This window comes from Euprymna scolopes, chromosome 6 (genome assembly GCF_053919585.1).
Source record: "Euprymna scolopes isolate OS-2025 chromosome 6, ASM5391958v1, whole genome shotgun sequence".
NCBI classification, from domain to species: Eukaryota; Metazoa; Mollusca; class Cephalopoda; order Sepiida; family Sepiolidae; genus Euprymna; species Euprymna scolopes.
Genome location: NC_136487.1, coordinates 136,349,031 through 136,369,654, shown reverse-complemented (window position 1 = coordinate 136,369,654; position 20,624 = coordinate 136,349,031). Strand labels below are relative to the sequence as shown.

At 33.8% G+C, this 20,624-nt stretch overlaps 1 protein-coding gene across 1 annotated transcript in view; it reads left to right on the top strand.

Annotated features, from left to right (window-relative positions):
• LOC145277973 (cysteine-rich venom protein Mr30-like) overlaps positions 1-20,624 on the top strand; it is a 45,081-nt gene that overhangs the window by 21,963 nt on the left and 2,494 nt on the right. The window contains exons 5-7 of the mRNA XM_080130107.1: positions 254-339; positions 10,235-10,320; positions 18,813-18,911. Of these exons, the coding sequence (XP_079986233.1) occupies positions 254-339; positions 10,235-10,320; positions 18,813-18,911 (271 nt within the window). The remainder of the gene's footprint in view (positions 1-253; positions 340-10,234; positions 10,321-18,812; positions 18,912-20,624) is intronic.

Sequence of the window (20,624 nt, the reverse complement as noted above, 5' to 3'; positions counted from 1 at the left end):
TTATGTATAGATATTTTTATGATAACCGAGCTAAGTATTATGATGTCTGTTCGATGAATCCCTAACTGTACATCGAACGGATACCATAATACTTCGTTCGCTGCACCTTATCATAACAAAGGTTCATATAAATCTCAGCCAAATCAATCCAATAGTTTCCGAGAAAAAGTGAAACGGACAGACAGACAGACAGACTAAAAGAAATATTATATAGATTATTTTATACGTTTTTATGCATGTATAATTTTTACAGATGATGTCTGCCATATCAACACTGATTGGTTGTGGTTATGCTGCATGTAAACAGGGATATCATTTCGTATGTAACTATGCCATCGGGTACGTATAACGTTATGCATATAACAATAACCTCTCTATATAATAAACAATAGATGTATGCATGTGTGTTTGCCTGTAAATATTTAACAGGTAAGCTCTTAAACTACTGATCTTAAACTACTAGTTGCACAACACCGAAATTAACAAGAAATAGTAATCATACACCAAGGATGGTTTATAGCAAGTAAAATCTTTGTTTGGATGAATGTATAACGCGTACAGAAATATGTCGGCAAGTTAAAATGCAAACTGTTCACTTCAACTTACCGACATATTTCTATTACTTTTGTGCATGCGCAAATTCATTCATAGCTTAAAGTGGTTCAATTGTAAACCTTTCTTATCGATCTCAAACGGTAGGGAGCGCTAACTGTTTTGGTTTCGTTTCTAGCTGATGATATTCACGTCATATTTCCTACTTTTGAAAGCAGTACTATATATTAGGTACAATATAATATTCAATAGAGAATTGACTCTATAATAATAAATATGAAATCTACATGAATTCAAATATATTTAAGCATATTTTACGATCGGGCAAGGCCGGGCACCGCCCGCTAGTAAATAATGAATACTATACTGCAGTTGCATGGTATCTTCTAATTATCAGAAATTCATTAATAAATCTCTGAAGGCTTTTATGCTTTATAGACATTTGAATACAAATTCAGTGGCCAGGAACATCAATTCTGAAAAATTAGGTCGAGGCAAAAGTTTTTGCAGGTTCATAAGAAGAGCATATATATATATATATATATATATATATATATATATATATATATATATATATATATACACTATTTGTTTTTATCAGCAATAATATGTCGCTACATATTTATGAGTATGTTTCGGTCAGCTAGTTACTAGCAACTAGAGACCTCTTCAAGTGATACGAAAGCAAAGTTTGTAATGAAAATATTAGGTTTTCAGCGTCATAGGAAATTAGGAGGTTCGGTCACACGTTGTTAAAAATAGGAATCTATCTATACTCCTATAAATTCGTTTTTCTTTTGTGTGTATTGACATTCATATTAAAATCCTCTTTTCCATTTATTTAAAAAGAAAATACAATTTTCTTATATATGGGCTGTGGAATTGCATTCACTAACAAAAGATTTAGCTAATTTGCATATTCTTTTAAACATTCATTTTAATTAATTCCCTATTAGTTGCTTCGGTTTTATAATGGGATAATCATCTTTTGTTAATCATTAAGTGTAATTATATTCCTGCAGATATTCTACATGATTTATACTTGCATAATATTTGCGTAAAATGTTTATAGTAAACACAAAATTGTTTCCATATATATTTATGTATACGTATATATTTTTGTTTAACAAATTTTGCCTACCAAACTCCTCCTAGAGTTTTTGGTCTACAGACATGAAACTTCATATATAAGGTATTTGAATCCATGCAAAACTTTATATTTGGGTTTTAGCCCGGAAAAATCGGTGCAAAAGTGTGAAAATTAAAAAATTGAAATTTGCCAGGTGAAGGTCGTACGCCGGCATTACGAATGCATAACGTAGTACTATTGGTTCATATTTTAATTTTTAGCCTTACAGTAAACATGTTTTCATAGCCCAGTCATTGACGGCAGAGGCAAAATAAATCGTGAGCTGAACGTTTTGGTTTCGCTTCTCGGTGGTGGCACATGAGTCTTTTTTTAAAATACTTTTTAAATCATTACTATATATTGCATCGAATCTATCTATCTATCTATCTATCTATCTATCTATCTGTCTATATATCTATGAACGTGAAAATGCCTGTCTGTCTTTTCTCTATGGTAGTTACAGAAAGGCATTAATTTACATATTCACACTTTTTAATATATACATATGCACATAACCTTAGGAACAGTACATAGGGCCCGAGCAAAGCCGAGCGGAACTGCTAGTATATCTATAACAGTGAACGTGTGTGTGTGTGTACATTTCCCTACGGAAAAACTCTCTCAATTTTCAGTATACCGACTCGAAATTTGATATACAGGATACTGAGATTTGGGAAAATCTTTGTGATCGGTTTTCGGACAGAAATTTGGCTGTTAAGGGGTCAAAGTTCAACGATTTGACCTTTGAGAACTCTACCAAATTCCTCCGACAATTTTGGGTCTAAACACTTGAAATTTTAGATATAGGTTCCTTGAACATGGATCAAACTTGATTTGAGACCAAAACAATAAATGTCAAGGGGGTCATAATAGGGGTAAAAAGGGAGTAGTCACCAACAATCCCTTCTATCATTCCCCTCCCATACCTATACCCCCTCCAATGCCCTCTCCCTCTGGGGAACAAAATCTTCCCCACACTAGGAACCGATCCTGGGTCTGGCCATACCCACATGGGGAGACAAATAAATAGAAACATTAAAAAATCCCCTATTTTAAATACACCCCTCTTTCTAAACAAACATAATATAAGGAATACCCAAAAAGACTAAAACAAAAAATCACAATACTAAAATCCAAGAATCCAAAAAATAAATATCAAAATAGAATGAAAGCACCCCTACCCTTATTTCAGAAGAGCCAGTCCCCCCCTCCCCACACATACACATTAGTAACGACCGCGGACCACAGCCGCCTTCCTAAGGAAGCAAATAACCCAAAAATACTATAAAACAATATACAAATTCCCAAACCAATAAAAGCAAATTCCCAAACCAATAAAAGCAAACACACACACACACACACACACACACACACACACACACACACACACACACACACACACACACACACACACACACACACACACACACACACACCCTACCCCACCCTAAAGGAAAAGAAAGAAAAAAACATTAGCAGAAAGAGATAGCGACTACAGGCAGGTCAACGTCTCCCTGGACAAGCCCAATAAAAGAGCAATAAAAATTGAGCATACCAATGAATAATAAACACTTACAAGCCTCCACCCCTTGGAAAAACTTCAAATTAACTACGAAAATCGCCATTTTTACATCTCCAACACATTTGAAAATAATTTCTGACGAGGACGCATCACAGACCGTCTGAAACGCACGTAAAAACGATTTCAATGGCTTAAAAAAAAATTACTACAATGATCCAAACATAATTCTCAATGAAAAACCAAGACACGGAATAATAAAATAATGTTAAAAAATACACATTGTTGGTGACTACTCCCTTATTTAAATATACATCTTTCTTTCGTTGGAATTTCTTAACCCATTATATATATATATATATATATATATATATATATATATATATATATACTAGCAAAAGTACTCGTCGTTGACTGGGTTTAAAAACAGCCTACAGAAAAATGACTCTGATTTATAAAAGTATGATAGCTTATGAAAAGGAATTTTGAATTTTGGGGTATCAAAACCAAAGCAAAATATGATGAAAGTAAAAATAAAATAGATAAACCCCATAATTTATTATGCCATACCTGTTCACACTGAAACACTTATCACAATATTCTGTGGATCTATATTAAAAAACCTTGTTAAACTTTGTGACATATTTCCATTCTATGGAGGTCAGGTGCGAACGAACACCCCATAATTTTATTATACCATATTTCTTCAAAGTGAAACATAATTATCAAAGTATACTTACGCAGATAGATATGAAAAGTATTTATTAAAGTTTGTGCCTATTTCCATTCTATGGAGGCCAGGCGCGAACGCAGACTCCACAATTTTATTATACCATCCCTATTTAAGTTAAAACATACTTATCAAAGTATTATTATGTATATCTGTATCAAAAACACTTGTAAACGTTTTTTTGTAATTTTAATTTTTTTTATTTCCATACTGTGTGGACCAGGCGTGAACGCAGACCCCACAATTTTAATGAACCACCGTTCTGCCAGATCAAACATACCCATTCCCGTGTCTCGATACATCTTCTATCATTATATGTAATCAGGTTTTTTAAAATAATCAACCATATAGGAGCCTATTCGTGACCACACACACACACACACACACACACACACACACACACACACACACACACATTCAGCTTTATATATATATATATATATATATATATATATATATATATGAGGGGCGTGCAATAAGTAATGCCCCTGGCCCACTTCCCTTAGCAGTAGAGCAACGAAACCTGGCACAGTTAGTCTTTCTTTACATAGGAACCACCCAGAGTTATGCTGATAAATAAAAATACTAATAACGAACAAGATAAATGCAACTGTAGACACCGCACACTTTGCCCAGTTCAAAATAAATGTCTAACCAAAAGCGTACTTTATCAGGCAACAATATTTGCGAAACAAAACCCGAATAACAAGAAATATTACATAGGTATGACTTCCTTAGATTTCAAAACCCGATACTATGACCACAAAAGTACATTCAACAATAAAAAACACCGTATAAAAACAACACTAGCGAATAAATACTGGGAACTCAAAGAAAGTGTACATTCGCCGGTAATCCAATGGAAAATAATAAGTCAAGCTACCACATGTAGGGACCTAGACGACCCATGTAGATTATGCTTCATGAAAAATTTGCTATCCTGTACTTTAAAGAACCCTAACATCTATTAAACTGTAGAAGAGAAATAGCAAATAACTGTGTTCACAAGATAAAATTTACTCCAGGATAGCGATACAAAATAGTTTTAAAACTAACAAAACAATAGAAAATAAACAAATAAATAAATTAAATAAACATGAATATACATAAACGATTACACATATATGTATGTATATATATATACATACATATATATATATATATATGTATATATATATATGTATATATATGTGCATATATGTATGTACACACACACACACACACACACACACACACACACACACACACACACACACATATATATATATATTTATATATAAACTAACAATAAAAAAAACACTAACCTAGTTTTAAAACAGATCCTTTGTCCGATAAAATAAAAAACAGATCCTTTGTCCGATAATATAAAAAATGTATATTTTATAAATTACTATATATATATATATATATATATATATATATATATATATATATATATATATATATATATATATATGCGAGGGTCGTCCCAAAAGTAACGCATCCTATTTTTTACAAAAAAAGGTGAAAAGCTACAAAAACGAAAGTGGTACTATTAAAACTAGTAAATTCTGTATGCTCTAGAATTATTTTGTCTGCATTGTCACCATTATTCTCAATGCAATTTTGTCAGCGATGGGTGGTGGCTGTACATGGGCGTCAAGAACGCGCTTTGGCAATCACATATCTGTCGCCACTGATATGGACGAACTGCTGATATCTACTGGATCAAATTCGTAAACGTTCAATAGGCGCCGGTAAATGTTGTTGGAGTAATTCAATAGCATATTTGCTTTGGTGGGATGTCAGTGATAAGGGTTGCTTTCTGAGAGTCTCACACCGCCAATATCTGCAACAGATTGATAAATATCCGCCAATATCTGTAACATATTGATCATGAATGCATAGTCGTCATCATAACAATGCAATTTGTCATCCCCTTTGATCTATTCGGGCGGAATAAAATAGGAGCCATTACTTTTGGAACGCTTTTCGTATATATATATATATATATATATATATATATATATATATATATATATATATATATATGATGAAAATAATGGAAATAGTATTCCGACAAAATAGAGAAAATAAAAAGGAACAAACCGTATTATGTGAAATAAAGACGAAACGTTGATGAACACATAATACGGTTTGTTCCTTTATATATATATATATATATATATATATATATATATATATATATATATATATATATATATATATATATATATATATGCTAGCAAGATGTTGCCAGGATTGAATGATGATCAACGAATGTTTCAAACTCTCATATTTTTTACTATCATCGAATCGTTGAAATTGTATATTTTTCAGTCAAATCAATTGATTGTCAGGGATGAAACTTCACATGCCTCTCGCAGTGACTTATTTCACAATATATTGCGCTGTAGAGAATCTAGTTTTGATTTTATTAAATTATTTTTATATATATAATGGTTTTAATGAACGTTTAAAATACAAAAGTTAACTATAATGCTTAAATTGTGCTCTAAACAGAAACATTCATTTCGAACGCGCTCTTGTCATATCAAAGAACTTACTGTTGATTTTATATGTCAGGCCTTTCGGCTTGTGTGGTAATAAAACTTCCCAAATGCACTTGTGATGTTAGGCTGTGCACGGTGTTAACTTTGTTAAAATCAACTGTTCCTTCTTTCATCGGATGATTCTGATGATCGATTATCGATACTTATCGAAGACATTCCGACGCAAAACCTATCTAAGAACATAAAGTACCTTTCATAAAAATCGACCCAGCCGTTTCCGAGCCCATAAGGAACGAACTCACACACACACAGAGACAAAATTCCTTATATATATATATATATATATATATATATATATATATATATATATATATATATATATATATATAATTGTATCATATCATTGTAATTGTAATAACAAACATCTTTGCCCACTCAATAATGATTGAATCAATAAAGATGTTATATATTCATGCACAATTAATGAGCTCCTACGCAATCCTCCCATAACAGACACTAATATTTTGTCTTCAAGTAATCATTCTTCCCATCATCCATCTGATATAGTTACTAATCTAATATACCACTCGAGCAGCCTCTCCATCTACAACCATACAACTAGCAATAATAATAATGATGATGATGATAATAATAATAATAATGATAATGAGAATAATAATATTTCTCCTAACAGCCAGCCTAACACTAACAACACTCATTATCCCCTCCAAAACAGTCCTCGTATAATCATTGTCCCACCATTTGTTGAACACAATGAACAAAATTCAAACTATTTCCCTAATACAAATCACCAAATTAATATTAATTTCAGACCTTGAGCATTTAATAAAGTACATACTTATATCGGCGCTACTTAAACATTAATTAAGAAAAGAATATCAGACCACATTTCTTCTTTTAACAACCATAATTCTAATAATAACCAAGGAACTTCTCTAAACACTTTAATTAAAAAAACTTAATTCTTACAATACTCCCTTCTACATCAAATGGACTATCCTAAAAAAAGTTAAGTCTTATACTCCAGGCTCTAAGACATGTCGTCTCTGTACAATCGAAGCTATAACTACAATTACTTCCCCTCAAAATAACAATATAATATATTCTAAAAACGAACTGATCTCTTTCTTGAAACATAAGTCCAAATTTAATTATGGTAATTTTGAAATTACATAGCTATTAATTTAACCTTTCAGATATATATATATATTTTTTTATAACATTATCGTTTTTTCTACATACCTTCTTAATACTTTATAACTTAATAATCCTTTATTTTAATTGTTTATTTCTTCTTTGTTCGGCCGGTTTTTATCTGCAATTTCCGTTTTAGTGTTTAAATATCCCTATCTATCAAATATATCAATCTACCTACACATTCATATCTTGTATGTATATTTACTTATATTTTACTATATGCATTTACTTACATACTTACTTGCTTTATCCGGAATTTGCAGATATCGGCCATCCTCTCCTCTTTAAATATATATTTTTTATTTTTTTTATTTTTCATTTAATTTTTTTATATAACTCTTTATTTATTTATTTATTCATCTTTTTACTTATATGTATGTATGCGCACGTGTGTGGATGTGCTTGTTGTATATATATATATATGTGTGTGTGTGTGTGTGTGTGTGTAATTGTATGTAATCATATGTATGTATGTATGTATGTATGTATGTACATGTGTATATACAAGTGTATCTATTTATTTTATTTTTATTCTTATTTCATTTGGTGTCTTTTAATAACTCCTGCTGATAATTTAATTCTTAAGCAACAACTTGTATTTTTCAGTTGGCCCATTTTTTGCTCTATATTTTTGGCGCCTCTCAACGTCATCTTGTCTGGGTCATTTTGACATTATCTTTTCTATTTTAAATTTAATTCAATCGCCACTCTTTTTTTTTCTTCACTCATTTTTTTCTTCTTCTTCTTCACTCATTTTTCTTGATTACGCTTGCCTCAGCAGACGAGGTTTAAATTATTTCCATATATTTTTACGCACATCTTATCTTTCTTTTAATAATATTATTGGAATTCTTCCTAATTTTCCTTGTACCTATTAGTGAATTATTCCACGGATTTCTGCCTTTTGGATTATTTTGGACCATCTTCCAATTACGCGAGTCCTTTGGAATTTACTTGTGCGAATGGAAATTTAACTAACTTTCTTAGATTTGCATTTTTGGATTTTACCGTCATTGGATATGTTACACTTCACCAGACTATCCATTCACGTGAAATCACCTTTTTCTTCACCCTATTCCCTCTGCTTCACTTTTTGTTATCAAGTAAGATCTTTGACTTACTTGTAGTTTCATCAAATACCTTTGCAAGCTAAATCCGATCCTGTATTTTGCTAAATTCTACCCGCTGATGAGAAGGAAAGAATTTTTTCCTAACTCCCCGGATTAAGGACTATTCACTTATTTAGTATTTCCTTTTCAAATTAAATATGTTTTTAACTCTTTTTCAAAGTGTTTTTAACATGTTTTTTTTAACCACTTGCTCTTATATATATATATATATATATATATATATATATATATATATATATATATATATATATATATATATATATATAAGGAAATATATATATATAAATATATATATATATATAAATATATATATATAAGGAAATATATATATATAAATATATGTATATTTATATATATATATATGATTTCTTATATAATTCTTCATATATATATATATATATATATATATATAAGGAATTATATATATGTATATACATATACATACGCACACACACACACACACACACACACACACACACACACACACACACACACACACACACATATATATATGTTTTGTGAAAATGTACGATTTTGCGATTCTTTTGTATCGTCTTTTTTTTTTTTTTTAACTCACACTCACTCCTAACAAGGGGCTACTATTTAGGACCAATCCCACGAAAGATTAACAAGATGTTGGTTCACGTTACATTTAAACATTTGCATACCAGTACACTCAAGAGAGACGGTAGTAGCTAGGGTATTCCAAAGTCTTGCTGTTCGAGGTAAAAAAAACAAACAAACAAAACTATTAGAGTATAAAGCTTTCTGTCATTTAGGGACTTCAACAGTGAAGGGATGTGATTTTGTTGCTAAGCGGGGTTTTCGGAAATATGTACGTCGAGGGGATACAAGTGCAAGGAGTTCATCAGAGCACATTCTATTAAAATACTTGTTTATCCTTTGTGTATACCATATACTTTTTAATGTTTTTTAAATATAACAGCAGACTAATTTTGGTATTTTCCAAACGAATCATCCTCGCCCAAATGAAGATTCTCGGTATATTTTACAGATCTGTTTCGTTCACGGGAACAATCAATATTTGTATGTTAATACTGGATATTTCCTTCTGTATTCTCGTCAAAATCAAAACGAAAAAAAACAAAAACAAAAACAAACAAAACAAAAAAACAAAAAACAAAAAAACAAAGCAAAAAATAACATAAAGCATTTAAGGAGAAAAATGCATAATGATGTAATGTGGAAAATCTAGGAAGAAGCACAGATCACTCACGCCGGTTTTTATAAAAAGCTATCTCATTATTATTAATGTATCGGTTTGATCTATTGAACTTTTAGAGTTTATCAATTAAAACCTGCTCTGCAGAGAGACACTTTTCGTACGAATGGGATAGATTTGTTCCATACAATTGCTGAGGCAGAAGAATCCAAATAATACAAGCAAAAATAACTTTTATCTAAAAACAATTTTTTTATGTCTATGTATTTCTATTCCGGCAGGCAACCATTGAAAGCCATAAATGAACCTTTTAAGCGTGGAACGACTTGTGACGCATGTCGTTCGAACTGTGTTGGTGGTTTATGCGGTAAGTTGAAAATATCATTTTCATCTTTGTTATCCTGTCGGCATTTTGCATTTTATTAATTGGTCGCATTCCTTTTAACATTATAAAATGATTTGTAAATAAATAAAACTAAATGAAACCATTGTGATAAAATTAATAATAGTCGTCGTCGTCGTTTTCAGAACTTGGGCTCGAGTATACATTTTTGCTTATAAAGATTGAGCCAACCCCAGCTACGAAGTGTTTTTTTTTTAGGTGATCCACGAGGTGCAACTTCGTGTCGCATACACTTCAAATGTCGCCATTCGCTGCGGCAAACATGTGATTGACATGCAGGTTCAGGAAGGCATATTGCAGCAGGTTGGTTGCTGGAACACCACTACGTGAAGTACCGCCTTGTCGCCATCCCGCGAGACGAGTTTGTTCGGGGATTCATCTAACCCAGTGAATTAAACGCGCCCCCAGACACCAACCTGAAAATTTCTACGATTCGGCGCAGGGCATACACTATCCTTATTATAATAATAATAATAATAATAATAATAATAATAATAATAATAATAATAATAATAATAATAATAATAATACGGAACAATCACGTTGACACACCGGTTCTCGTCAGATCATCAAACAGCAACGATGAGCCTGGCTAGTACCAGATTAGTAACCCTTTGGGAATGCTAGGTGTTGTATATACTGCGTCGAATCGTAATAATAGTAGTGTAAATATAAAGGAAATATTGCACGTTTCCAACCACATTTTCCAGATGTAAAACACAAATGAACTTCACATGAAACCATGAAAACTAAAACTATCATTGTAAGTTAACACTCCTTGCGTTCCATGCCTTCCGCCACTTTTAGAAATTAGTGAAGCTCAAGGAGGATGGAAAGAAGGAGAGAGAGAGAGAGAGAGAGAGAGAGAGAGAGAGAGAGAGAGAGAGAGGGGGAGAGGTCACTAATCAGACCTTCGCCAGATGAGTGCAAAGAGGACTGGGACTTTGGTGAGGCTTGCTGTCATTCAAATTCCAATGAAAACCAATAGTTGCTGTAAATGAGGAATCAATGGTATGCGGTTGTTGCGATAATGCAATTTCATCTGTGAAGGTTATCGAAAGAGGTGGAGAGTACTGGAAATCTGGGAAGACTTGTTGTCACTCAGACTCCAGAGAACACCACGAGTTGTTCTCAAACAGAACTGTTTGATGATTGCCTGTGTGACTACTCCTAATGAATAAATAATAATAATAATGATAATAATAATGATAACAATAGCATAAACAACAATAATAATTGTGGTAATAATAATAACTGTAATAGTTATAATTATAGTAATGATAATAATCGCAGTAATAATGATATTCTTAATAATAGAAATAATAACAATAATAATAGTAATAATGATAATAATAGTTTTTAGAATCATTATGATGCTAATAATAATGGTAGTAATGATAGCAGTAGAAATAATAATAATAATAATAATAATAATAATAATAGTAATAATAGTGTCCATATTTGTAATAATAATAATAGTCATAATAATAGTAGTAGTTATAATAATAATAATATAAGCAGTTACTACTACTACTACTACTACTACTACTACTACTACTACTACTAATAATAATAATAATAATAACAATGAAAGAATAATAATATGTATAATAATAGTTTTGAGGTGATATTTAGTATGTTAAAAACAAACATTGCGGAAGTCATCATTTCCTCATTCAAAAACTTTTTTCCTTCACTTTCAAGACTTTAAAAATGAACATTTTGCATTTCAACTTTCCGACTTCTGTACGCATTATTCACCCGTTCAAACAAAGATTTTACTCATTATTAACCACCTTTAGTGTATGATTAATATTTCCTGTTAATTTCAGTGTCATGCGATCAGTAGTCTAAGAGTTTATCGGTTAAATATTTTCGCACAGATGTACGCACGTACACGCATCTACTGTTTTATTCATATCTGTCTATGCGCGTGTTCATCTAACAATCAGAAAATCAACAAGACACACCCACAATGTTGATATATTCTTTTTCAGCATTAATATTAATATTAATATTAATATTAATATTAATCCGGTTAGGAGTCACCAGAAACCAAATTAGTCTGCATGTACATGATATTAAATATGATTTTCCATCAGCCTTTGTTGTAAAACTAGAACTATATATATGTTTTTTAATCATACGTGTAAAAGCATGTGCGATACCCTACCCTCATCAGTCGCCAACCAGGGTGATAACAAAGTTTCGGTAGCTCAAGGCGGTACTGCCACTCCTGATGTTATCAAGCACCTTTTGCCACCGGGTAGGGTATTAAAAAAAAAATAATAGTGTTGAGACGATTAATCGGAATCGGGAATCGGAAAAATCGACAAATTTGAGGGTATCGGAATCGGTATCGGAATCGGTATCGGAGTCGGAAAAATTGGTGCCTATTTTCTGATGCCAGAACGATTCTTTTAATTGTCTTTTTTTTTTCTTAAATTTTATATTGTTTTAAGCAAAATCTCTCATTGCTGGTAATAATGATAAAATTATAAATATTTATTGATTTTAAAATACCAGTAAAGCTAAAATCGATAGATCATCATCCACAAGTGTATTTTTACGTTTAGGAAAATATCTGCATATTTAACATATGTTTTTTTTTTTTGCGGAGATCGGGCAAAGTAACAACTCTATAGTTAAATATTTAGAGGCTTATAAAGAATTGGAATCAAAATCGGTAATTGTACTGGAATCGGGAATTTAGTATGGAATCGGGAATTTAGTATGGAATCGGGAATTTAGTACGGCATTGGATCGGAATCGGGAAAAATATTGGAATCGTCCCATTACTACAAAAAAAAGCAAAAAAAAAAAAAACCAAACAAACAAACAAACAATCAAACAAACAGATCAGCAAGGAGAATTCATAACGTCTGTTCATGCTGAAGTTATTTCACTCTCGAACAAATCCAGCTTGACGCATATTGAGCTGTGTTCTTAAGACGATCAAAGGCAACTTTCAGATTGAAGCCCGTGATTTTTATTTTTGTAAGAAACGAAATGACTGAGTGTCCTAGAAATCCACGACAACCAACCTGGCATCTCCAACCCTTTTCCACGCAGTCGACACGCAGTGTCTCATGTCGGTTTTTCTTCCGCTTGTGTGCCGCCTCCTGGTTTTCTTCTCAGAAGATTGTCAATTCTATGAGGAGGACACTTTTCTTTGAATCGGACCAAACTACAATCTCTGTCTGCTTTTCTGTTTGGATTATGTGGACTGGAAATTGTAGAGGTGCCTTGAAATACACAGAAAATTTCCAGTCATTGGTTCCATTCAGCATCAGAAGTTTTTTGATTCCTCATAGTGCATCCACCTTCTTTGTGAAACTGAATTATGGGTTCCTGACTGTAATAGGTTGCTGGTTTCCTTTCTCACACTGTTTTCAACAATTCCATAATTATTTCCAACACCTTGTTATGTCGTCATATATACATTTGAAGTGACTGTGGGCATGTAGAGAGTACATGGCGCAAGGTACCCCAATCATGTTTACACAACGAACACAGGTCTGAATCAGTATATCCCTCACAATTTTAGGTTGGTCGCATTTGGTTATGTAAAACGAAGAAGAAATGAATCTCCTTAACTCTTGGGATCGTATCTCCCCCAATATTGAAATGGACACCCTTTATCTGTGCCTAAATCAAAGCGTGGATTCCATGAACAAAGCTTCTTTCTTAGAACTGCACGCCTGTGGAACTCTGTTCCGTCTGCCTGCTTCCCACCTGACTACAACTTGGATGTCTTCAAGTCCAACGTTAACAAATTCCTAATGAACCGCCCCCTTAAGTAAACACTTCATCAAATCTCCGCACTAACGTACTGTACTTGCAATAACCCTTATCCCTGAGTGGCTTCCGGGCCTTGATAAGTGGTGACCACCGTGTAAAAAAAAAATAGTGCAATTAATGATTTCCACGATCATTTAATTGGTTCGATGTCATTCCAATTTGTCCATGCACATTGTTTGGCCTTAGTGATAGCAATGACTTTTCTTTGCTCTTCCTCAAACATCCTGACCTCTTTGATCACTATGTCTCATTTCCCTTTTTGACCCTCTTTGGAGAATATCTTGCTGCTTGTGCTGCCCTGTTCAGCTTTATTGGTTTGAGTGATGCCTACTATGTCCTTTATTCGTAGGCTACATTCCGCCTCTTGTGTAGTTTTAGCGGCCGACCATTTTGTCCCTGATTTTATTACTGGATTTGTCTTTTTTAATAATGTCGCCGGCCGAGTCCCTCATCATCATATGGAGTCTCACTTTCCCAATTTTAAACATTCCACCAGTGAATATATTGGGAGCTGTAGGTTTCCAGAATTGGTACATAAACCTATTTTTGAAAAACAAGGAGGAACTCCAAGCCACTTATGCAGGTATGTATTACAAAACTGTTGAATTCGTTCAACACGAGATAATGCAATCTTATACATCTGTAAGGGCCACAAAATACGAAGTAACAAACCATGTTAGTAATACCACACCTTCATCCTTCCGGATAGATAATTTTCGTCAATTGATTTAAGACCTTTCTAGGTTATTTTCTGGATCTCTGTATGCCGATATCGATCAGTCAAGTAGATTGGATAATTACGCCCAAAGCTTTTAACTGGAATCTCCTTAACTCTTGGGATCGTATCTCCCCCAATATTGAAATGGATTTTCCTGACAGATCTTCCGACTAACAAAAGGCTTCGACTTTTCTTTGGTTTAGCCTTCATTCTCGCCCATGTGAAGGGGTCGTGGTATTTTTGCAGCAGTGCATCGACATCACTTTTGGATGGGACAAGAATGGTGATGTCATCCATAAAAGCTCTAGATGGAGGAAGAATCAACTGCTCAGTAGTCGTTACTCCTCTTGACGTGTTCGCTGCACCGTGCAATACGATTTCAATAGCTTGAACGAAAAGAAGTGGGGAAGTCATGCAAGCCACCATAATGCCGATCTCAAGGGCCTGCCACTTCGTGGTATAATTTTTTACAGTAAATTTCATAAAGGCTGACTTTAAATATTTCATTATGATTTCACCAACCTTGCTAGGGAAGTTAAAAAAGTTAACGGTCATTCGGATTAAATGGTGACGAATTGAAATATATGCATTTGCAAGATCCAGCCATATCACATATAATTCTGTTTTATCTTTCTGGGTCGATAGTATCGAGTTCCAGATCATCTGTGAATGTTCCAGACATCCGGAGAAACCAGGTATCCCAGCCTTCTAAACAGATGTATTGATATGATGATTGCTCATCAGGAAAGTTGTCATACGACGAGAAAGAATTCCGAAAAAAATTTTTCCTCTACATTTAGGAGGGATATGGGGTGAAAATTTGTGATATCTTTCGATTGCATTTCGTTTGGTATCCAAATGCAAACAACTAAACACCATTCATGTGGTACAATACCCTGCCTCCAAACCTGCCGAATGAGGACAGTGAGTTTCTTGAGGACACGTGGGCAGTTTTTATATAACTTGTATGATATCCCATTCATGCCTCGGGCGCTACCAGCGCGGGCTTTATGCACAAAATCTCGGACTTCACTCAGTTTTATTCTGCTATCATTAAACATCATCACCAGATCTTTCGGTTTTGAGGAGTTATTGGAATACTGTTATATTCATCCGAATATGTCTTTTTAAAATGAGTCTCAAGTTCTTCCAATAGTACATTAAGCTTACCACTTTTTGATTTCACAAAAAGTTTCTTTGCAAAAGCATAAGGATTTGTGTGGAATGATTTACGTGCTAGGCGCTTTTTCTTTCGATGCTTTCTCTGGTTTTCAGCCATGGAGATCACCAGAATCCTTTTTTCAATATCATCTATGATATTCTGAATTTCCAACCTTTCATGATCTGGGGCATTTTTTAATCGACGACGCAGCATTCTCTGTTCCGACCCTAACTTTCCTTTCTGCAGCTGTCGTCTATTTGGTCGTTGTTCTTTTTTTATCTTTATGTATTACTGTACCAAACCATTTCATGCAAACATCATATATAACCCTAGTGAAAAATGTAATTTGTTGATCAATTAGACCCTTAAGGTGGGTGGTGAGCAAAAAAGAGAGCTCCTGGTATAATCTCGTCCATGTAATATAGTTTCTTAGAATCAATTTTTTAAAAAACTATTATTTTGTGTTCGGTTAGGAGAAAGGAAATCTGTCTTGATTGAGTAAATGGAAATAGGGAGAGATGATAAGAAGAAGAAAGAGAAAAAGTGGAAGGGTAGAGAAGAAGAAGGAGCGCAGAGAGGGAAATGGATAGAAATAGACAGAGGTATAGAGAGAGGTTTTCATGTACAAGTAAATAGCGAATAGTTAACAACCACAAAGAGATCAAAGCCAATCATAAACAACGAAAGCAGTGACTATGAACGTAAGACTAGCACGACTCAATTAAAAAAAAACTATTTATTTATTTATTTACGAAGTGTAATCCTCATATTCATAATTTTTGTTTCACCACGTTTCGACCAACTATTCCTCTGGCCTTATTCAGGTGGCTAACCGCGACGTGATAGGAATGAGTCCCCTAACTGTATCCTCAGCAATTACTGCCTTACATAGTTGTTGTTGTCTCACCACGTTTTGGCCAACTAATCCTCTGGCTTGCTTTGGTTAGGATTGAAACCGCCATCTTTAGACAATGCTCATCTTGAACCGCAGAGATTCAACGCCTTTATCCACTGTGCCACGGGCCCCGAAACGTGATGAAACAACTAGGAAGATGAGGATAACTGTCCGCAATTAAATAAATAAATATACAAATTACTCGAATAAAAAATAATATAGAAAAAGACTTTGTTTTCCTTTTTTGATTGCTCACAGTCGAAAACACACACGTGCAAAAGTGTGCGTTTATGTAAAAGACTACGTAACGACTGATTTGTGCAACGTTTAAAACGCTATGGTGATTGATGTATAATTTACCATGCATATTTGTACACGGACTCTTTGGTCTTATATTCAGTATGAAGACTAACGTTATAATAGACGATTATGCTAGGCGGCGCACTGCATATGACTTAAAGAATGGTGACTAGACTAACAATTAAATATGATATTATAAGTTTTATCATTATTTTATCGAGTATTAGAAACGGGCATAGCTTTTGGTACAACCTCATATTAAGTTGACAAGAAGGTGTTTGCAGAATTTTAAATTTTGATTTCAAATGATGTATTTTCAAATAAGTTTACGTTATAATATCTTTACTTTATATATCATTTTAAAGAGCGTTTTTCACTCTATCTAATCGTTTAAATTACAATCGTTTTAAACAATTATGTCTTCTTTTCAGTACGTGAATACAAGATGGAAAAAAGCAAATACACACACTTTTCTTATTTCAATTCAAGCTAGGCCGAAAAGCTGCTGAAACAGCTCACGATATCAACGAAGTGTCTGGCCCAGGGACGACTACTGAAGGCATAGCACAATGGTGATTTAAGAAATTTTGTGGCGGCGACTAGAGTCTTGAAGATAATGAGCATAATGGTCGGTAATCGGATGCTGACAACGATCAATAAAGGGCCTTAGTCGAAGCCAATCCACGCAGAACTGTTCGAGAACTTGCTTTTGAATTAGACGTAACGTATACAACGATTTCCAACCACTTGAGAGAGATTGGATAGACAAAAAAACTTGATAAATTGGTGCCTTGTGAATTGAACGACAACCAAAAGAAACGCCGTTACGAAGTGTCTTCATCCTTCTTTTATGCAACAAAAACGACCTGTTTCTCGACTGTGTTGTGACTTGCGATGAAAAGTGGATTCTTTACGATACCCGGCGTCGCTCAGCTCAATGGTTAGACGTCGACGAAGCTCCACGACACTTCCCGAAGTCAGAGTTGTACCAAAAGAAGGTCATGCTGACTGTTTGGTGGTTTGCAACGAGTCTTGTCTATTACAGTTTATTGAATACAGGCGAAACCATTACGGCGGAGAAATACTGTCAATAAATGGTTGAAATGTATCAAAAACTTCAACAACAACAGCCAGCATTAGTCAACCGAAAAAAAAACAATTATCATCTACGACAATGCCCGACTGCACGTTGCTAAACCGACACTGCAGAAGTTGAACGAATTGGGCTACGAAACCTTGCCTCACCCGTCATACTCTTCAGACCTCTCCCCTACCAACTATCACTTTTTCAAGCATTTCGACAACTTTCTGCGTAAGAAATGTTTCAAGAACCTAAGCAATATCAAAAACGACTTCAGTAACTTAATCGCCACCAGAACGCAAGATTTTTAGGTTACTGGCATAAATACACTTGTTTTGCGTTGGCAAAAGTGCATTGAATCTGATGATGCTTATTACGATCAATAAATTTTTGTTTGAACCAAAATATGTTCATAAGTTAAAGACCGCAAAAAGTTTCTTGTCAACTTGATACAAAATTGGCTGCTGTTGTATTCGTTAATTTGTTCTGTTTCTAATAGATTGTCGAGGTCGAATGTGTTTCCATTATGGGACGTTAGACGCTAATACATGCACTTGTAAATGTCATCCCAACTTCAAAGGACCTCTATGCGAACACAGTAAGTATTTTGTGAAACATATTTCTGTGTATGTTGCTTACCATAAATATATAATCGTACCACACACACACACACACACACACACACACACACACACACACACACACACACACACACACACACACACACACACATATATATATATATATATATATAGCCGGCATATATATTTAGCGGGAGGAAAATAACCGACATTATACAAAGACAAAGATATAGGTAAAAAGACAGCACTAATTCAAAACCATTTAGACTAGAAAATTAGAAGAGGGGGGAAATAAGGAGTGAACTTATAAAATCTAAATAGAAGATACAGAAATATATGTAAGGAAAATAAAAAGAAGAGAAATTTAATCAAGGAAAGAGATAAAAAAAAACTATCTAGCTAAAGTCATTGGAGGCTTAATAAGAGTAAGATTGGATTACTTCCGTATTAAACATCTCAAAAATTAATATCCGATACAAAATTCGAAAGTAAAAGTAAGTAAGAGAGTCTCTAATATCTGCATGCGATCAAAACAAATAAAAAAAATTAAAAAAACAACAAAAGAATTTTAAGATAAAACCCACTTCTGGGTACCTGATTAAGGAGATCCCCACGAAAACATCATATGTTTGTATTCGGTTTGCATAAAGATTATGTACATGCACATGAAAAAGCCTTTAAATGTGCAGTAATAACCCAATGATAGTGGACAATGCCGATGTTGGAATGCTATATACAGCAGAGAGGAACTTTAGATTCCCAAAATGTATAAAAGGGATTCCCCCGTCGATTTCGAAACATGAGATTTAAACAACAATGAAGTTGTTCGAAACTTATACAGATAAATTATTTATAGGAGTGAAGGCTTGTGTGGAACCATTCATACTTTTAAAACAACTGCTAATCTCAGTCGGTGCAACCGGATGCCGCGATCAGAACAGACACTATATTTCATGTTTTTTTTAATAAGAGTTTTTCAACAAAGACTGAGAGTGCATCTCTCCAAGTAGTTTTTAAACGCCCCCCCCCCAATGCAAACCTGGAAATTTCTGCGTCTTCTAGCGAAATACTTAGGACTTCTATTCCTGTTCTGGCTGATGAAGCTAGGGCATCATAACCCCGTGGATTAAATAAAGGGTTCCGTTCAAAATTCCGAGGAGATTCCCGATTAAGTAGTCCGAAGAATCGCAATATTACAAAACTGACTTTTTGTGAAATTTTTACAATAGATATCAAACATAGGTGCTCAAGAAGCAAGGAAAGTCTACCAGTGTTTGAGAAGCTAGTAAAGTCTAGCAGTGTTTGAAAAGCTAGAAAAGTCTAGCAGTATTTAAGAAGCTAATAGAGTCTAGCAGTGTTTAAGAAGCTATAAAAGTCAGCAGTGTTTGAGAAGCCAGGAAAATCAAACAGTGTTTAAGAACCTAGGAAAATCAAGCAGTGTTTGAGAAGCTAGGAAAGTCTAACAGTATTCGAGAAGCTAGGAAAGTCTAGCAGTGTTTGAGAAGTTAGTCAAGTTTAGCGGTGTTTGAGAAGATGGAAAAGTCTAATAGTGTCTGAGAAGCTAGTAAAGTCTAACCGTAGCTGAAAAGCTAGGAGAGTCAGGCAAATTTTCAGAAAATAGTAAAATCTAGCAGTGTTTGAGAAGCTAGTAAAGTCTAGCAGTTTTTAAGAAGCTAGGAAAGTCGAAAAGTGTTTGAGAAGCTAGGAAAGTCTTATTATTATTATTTATT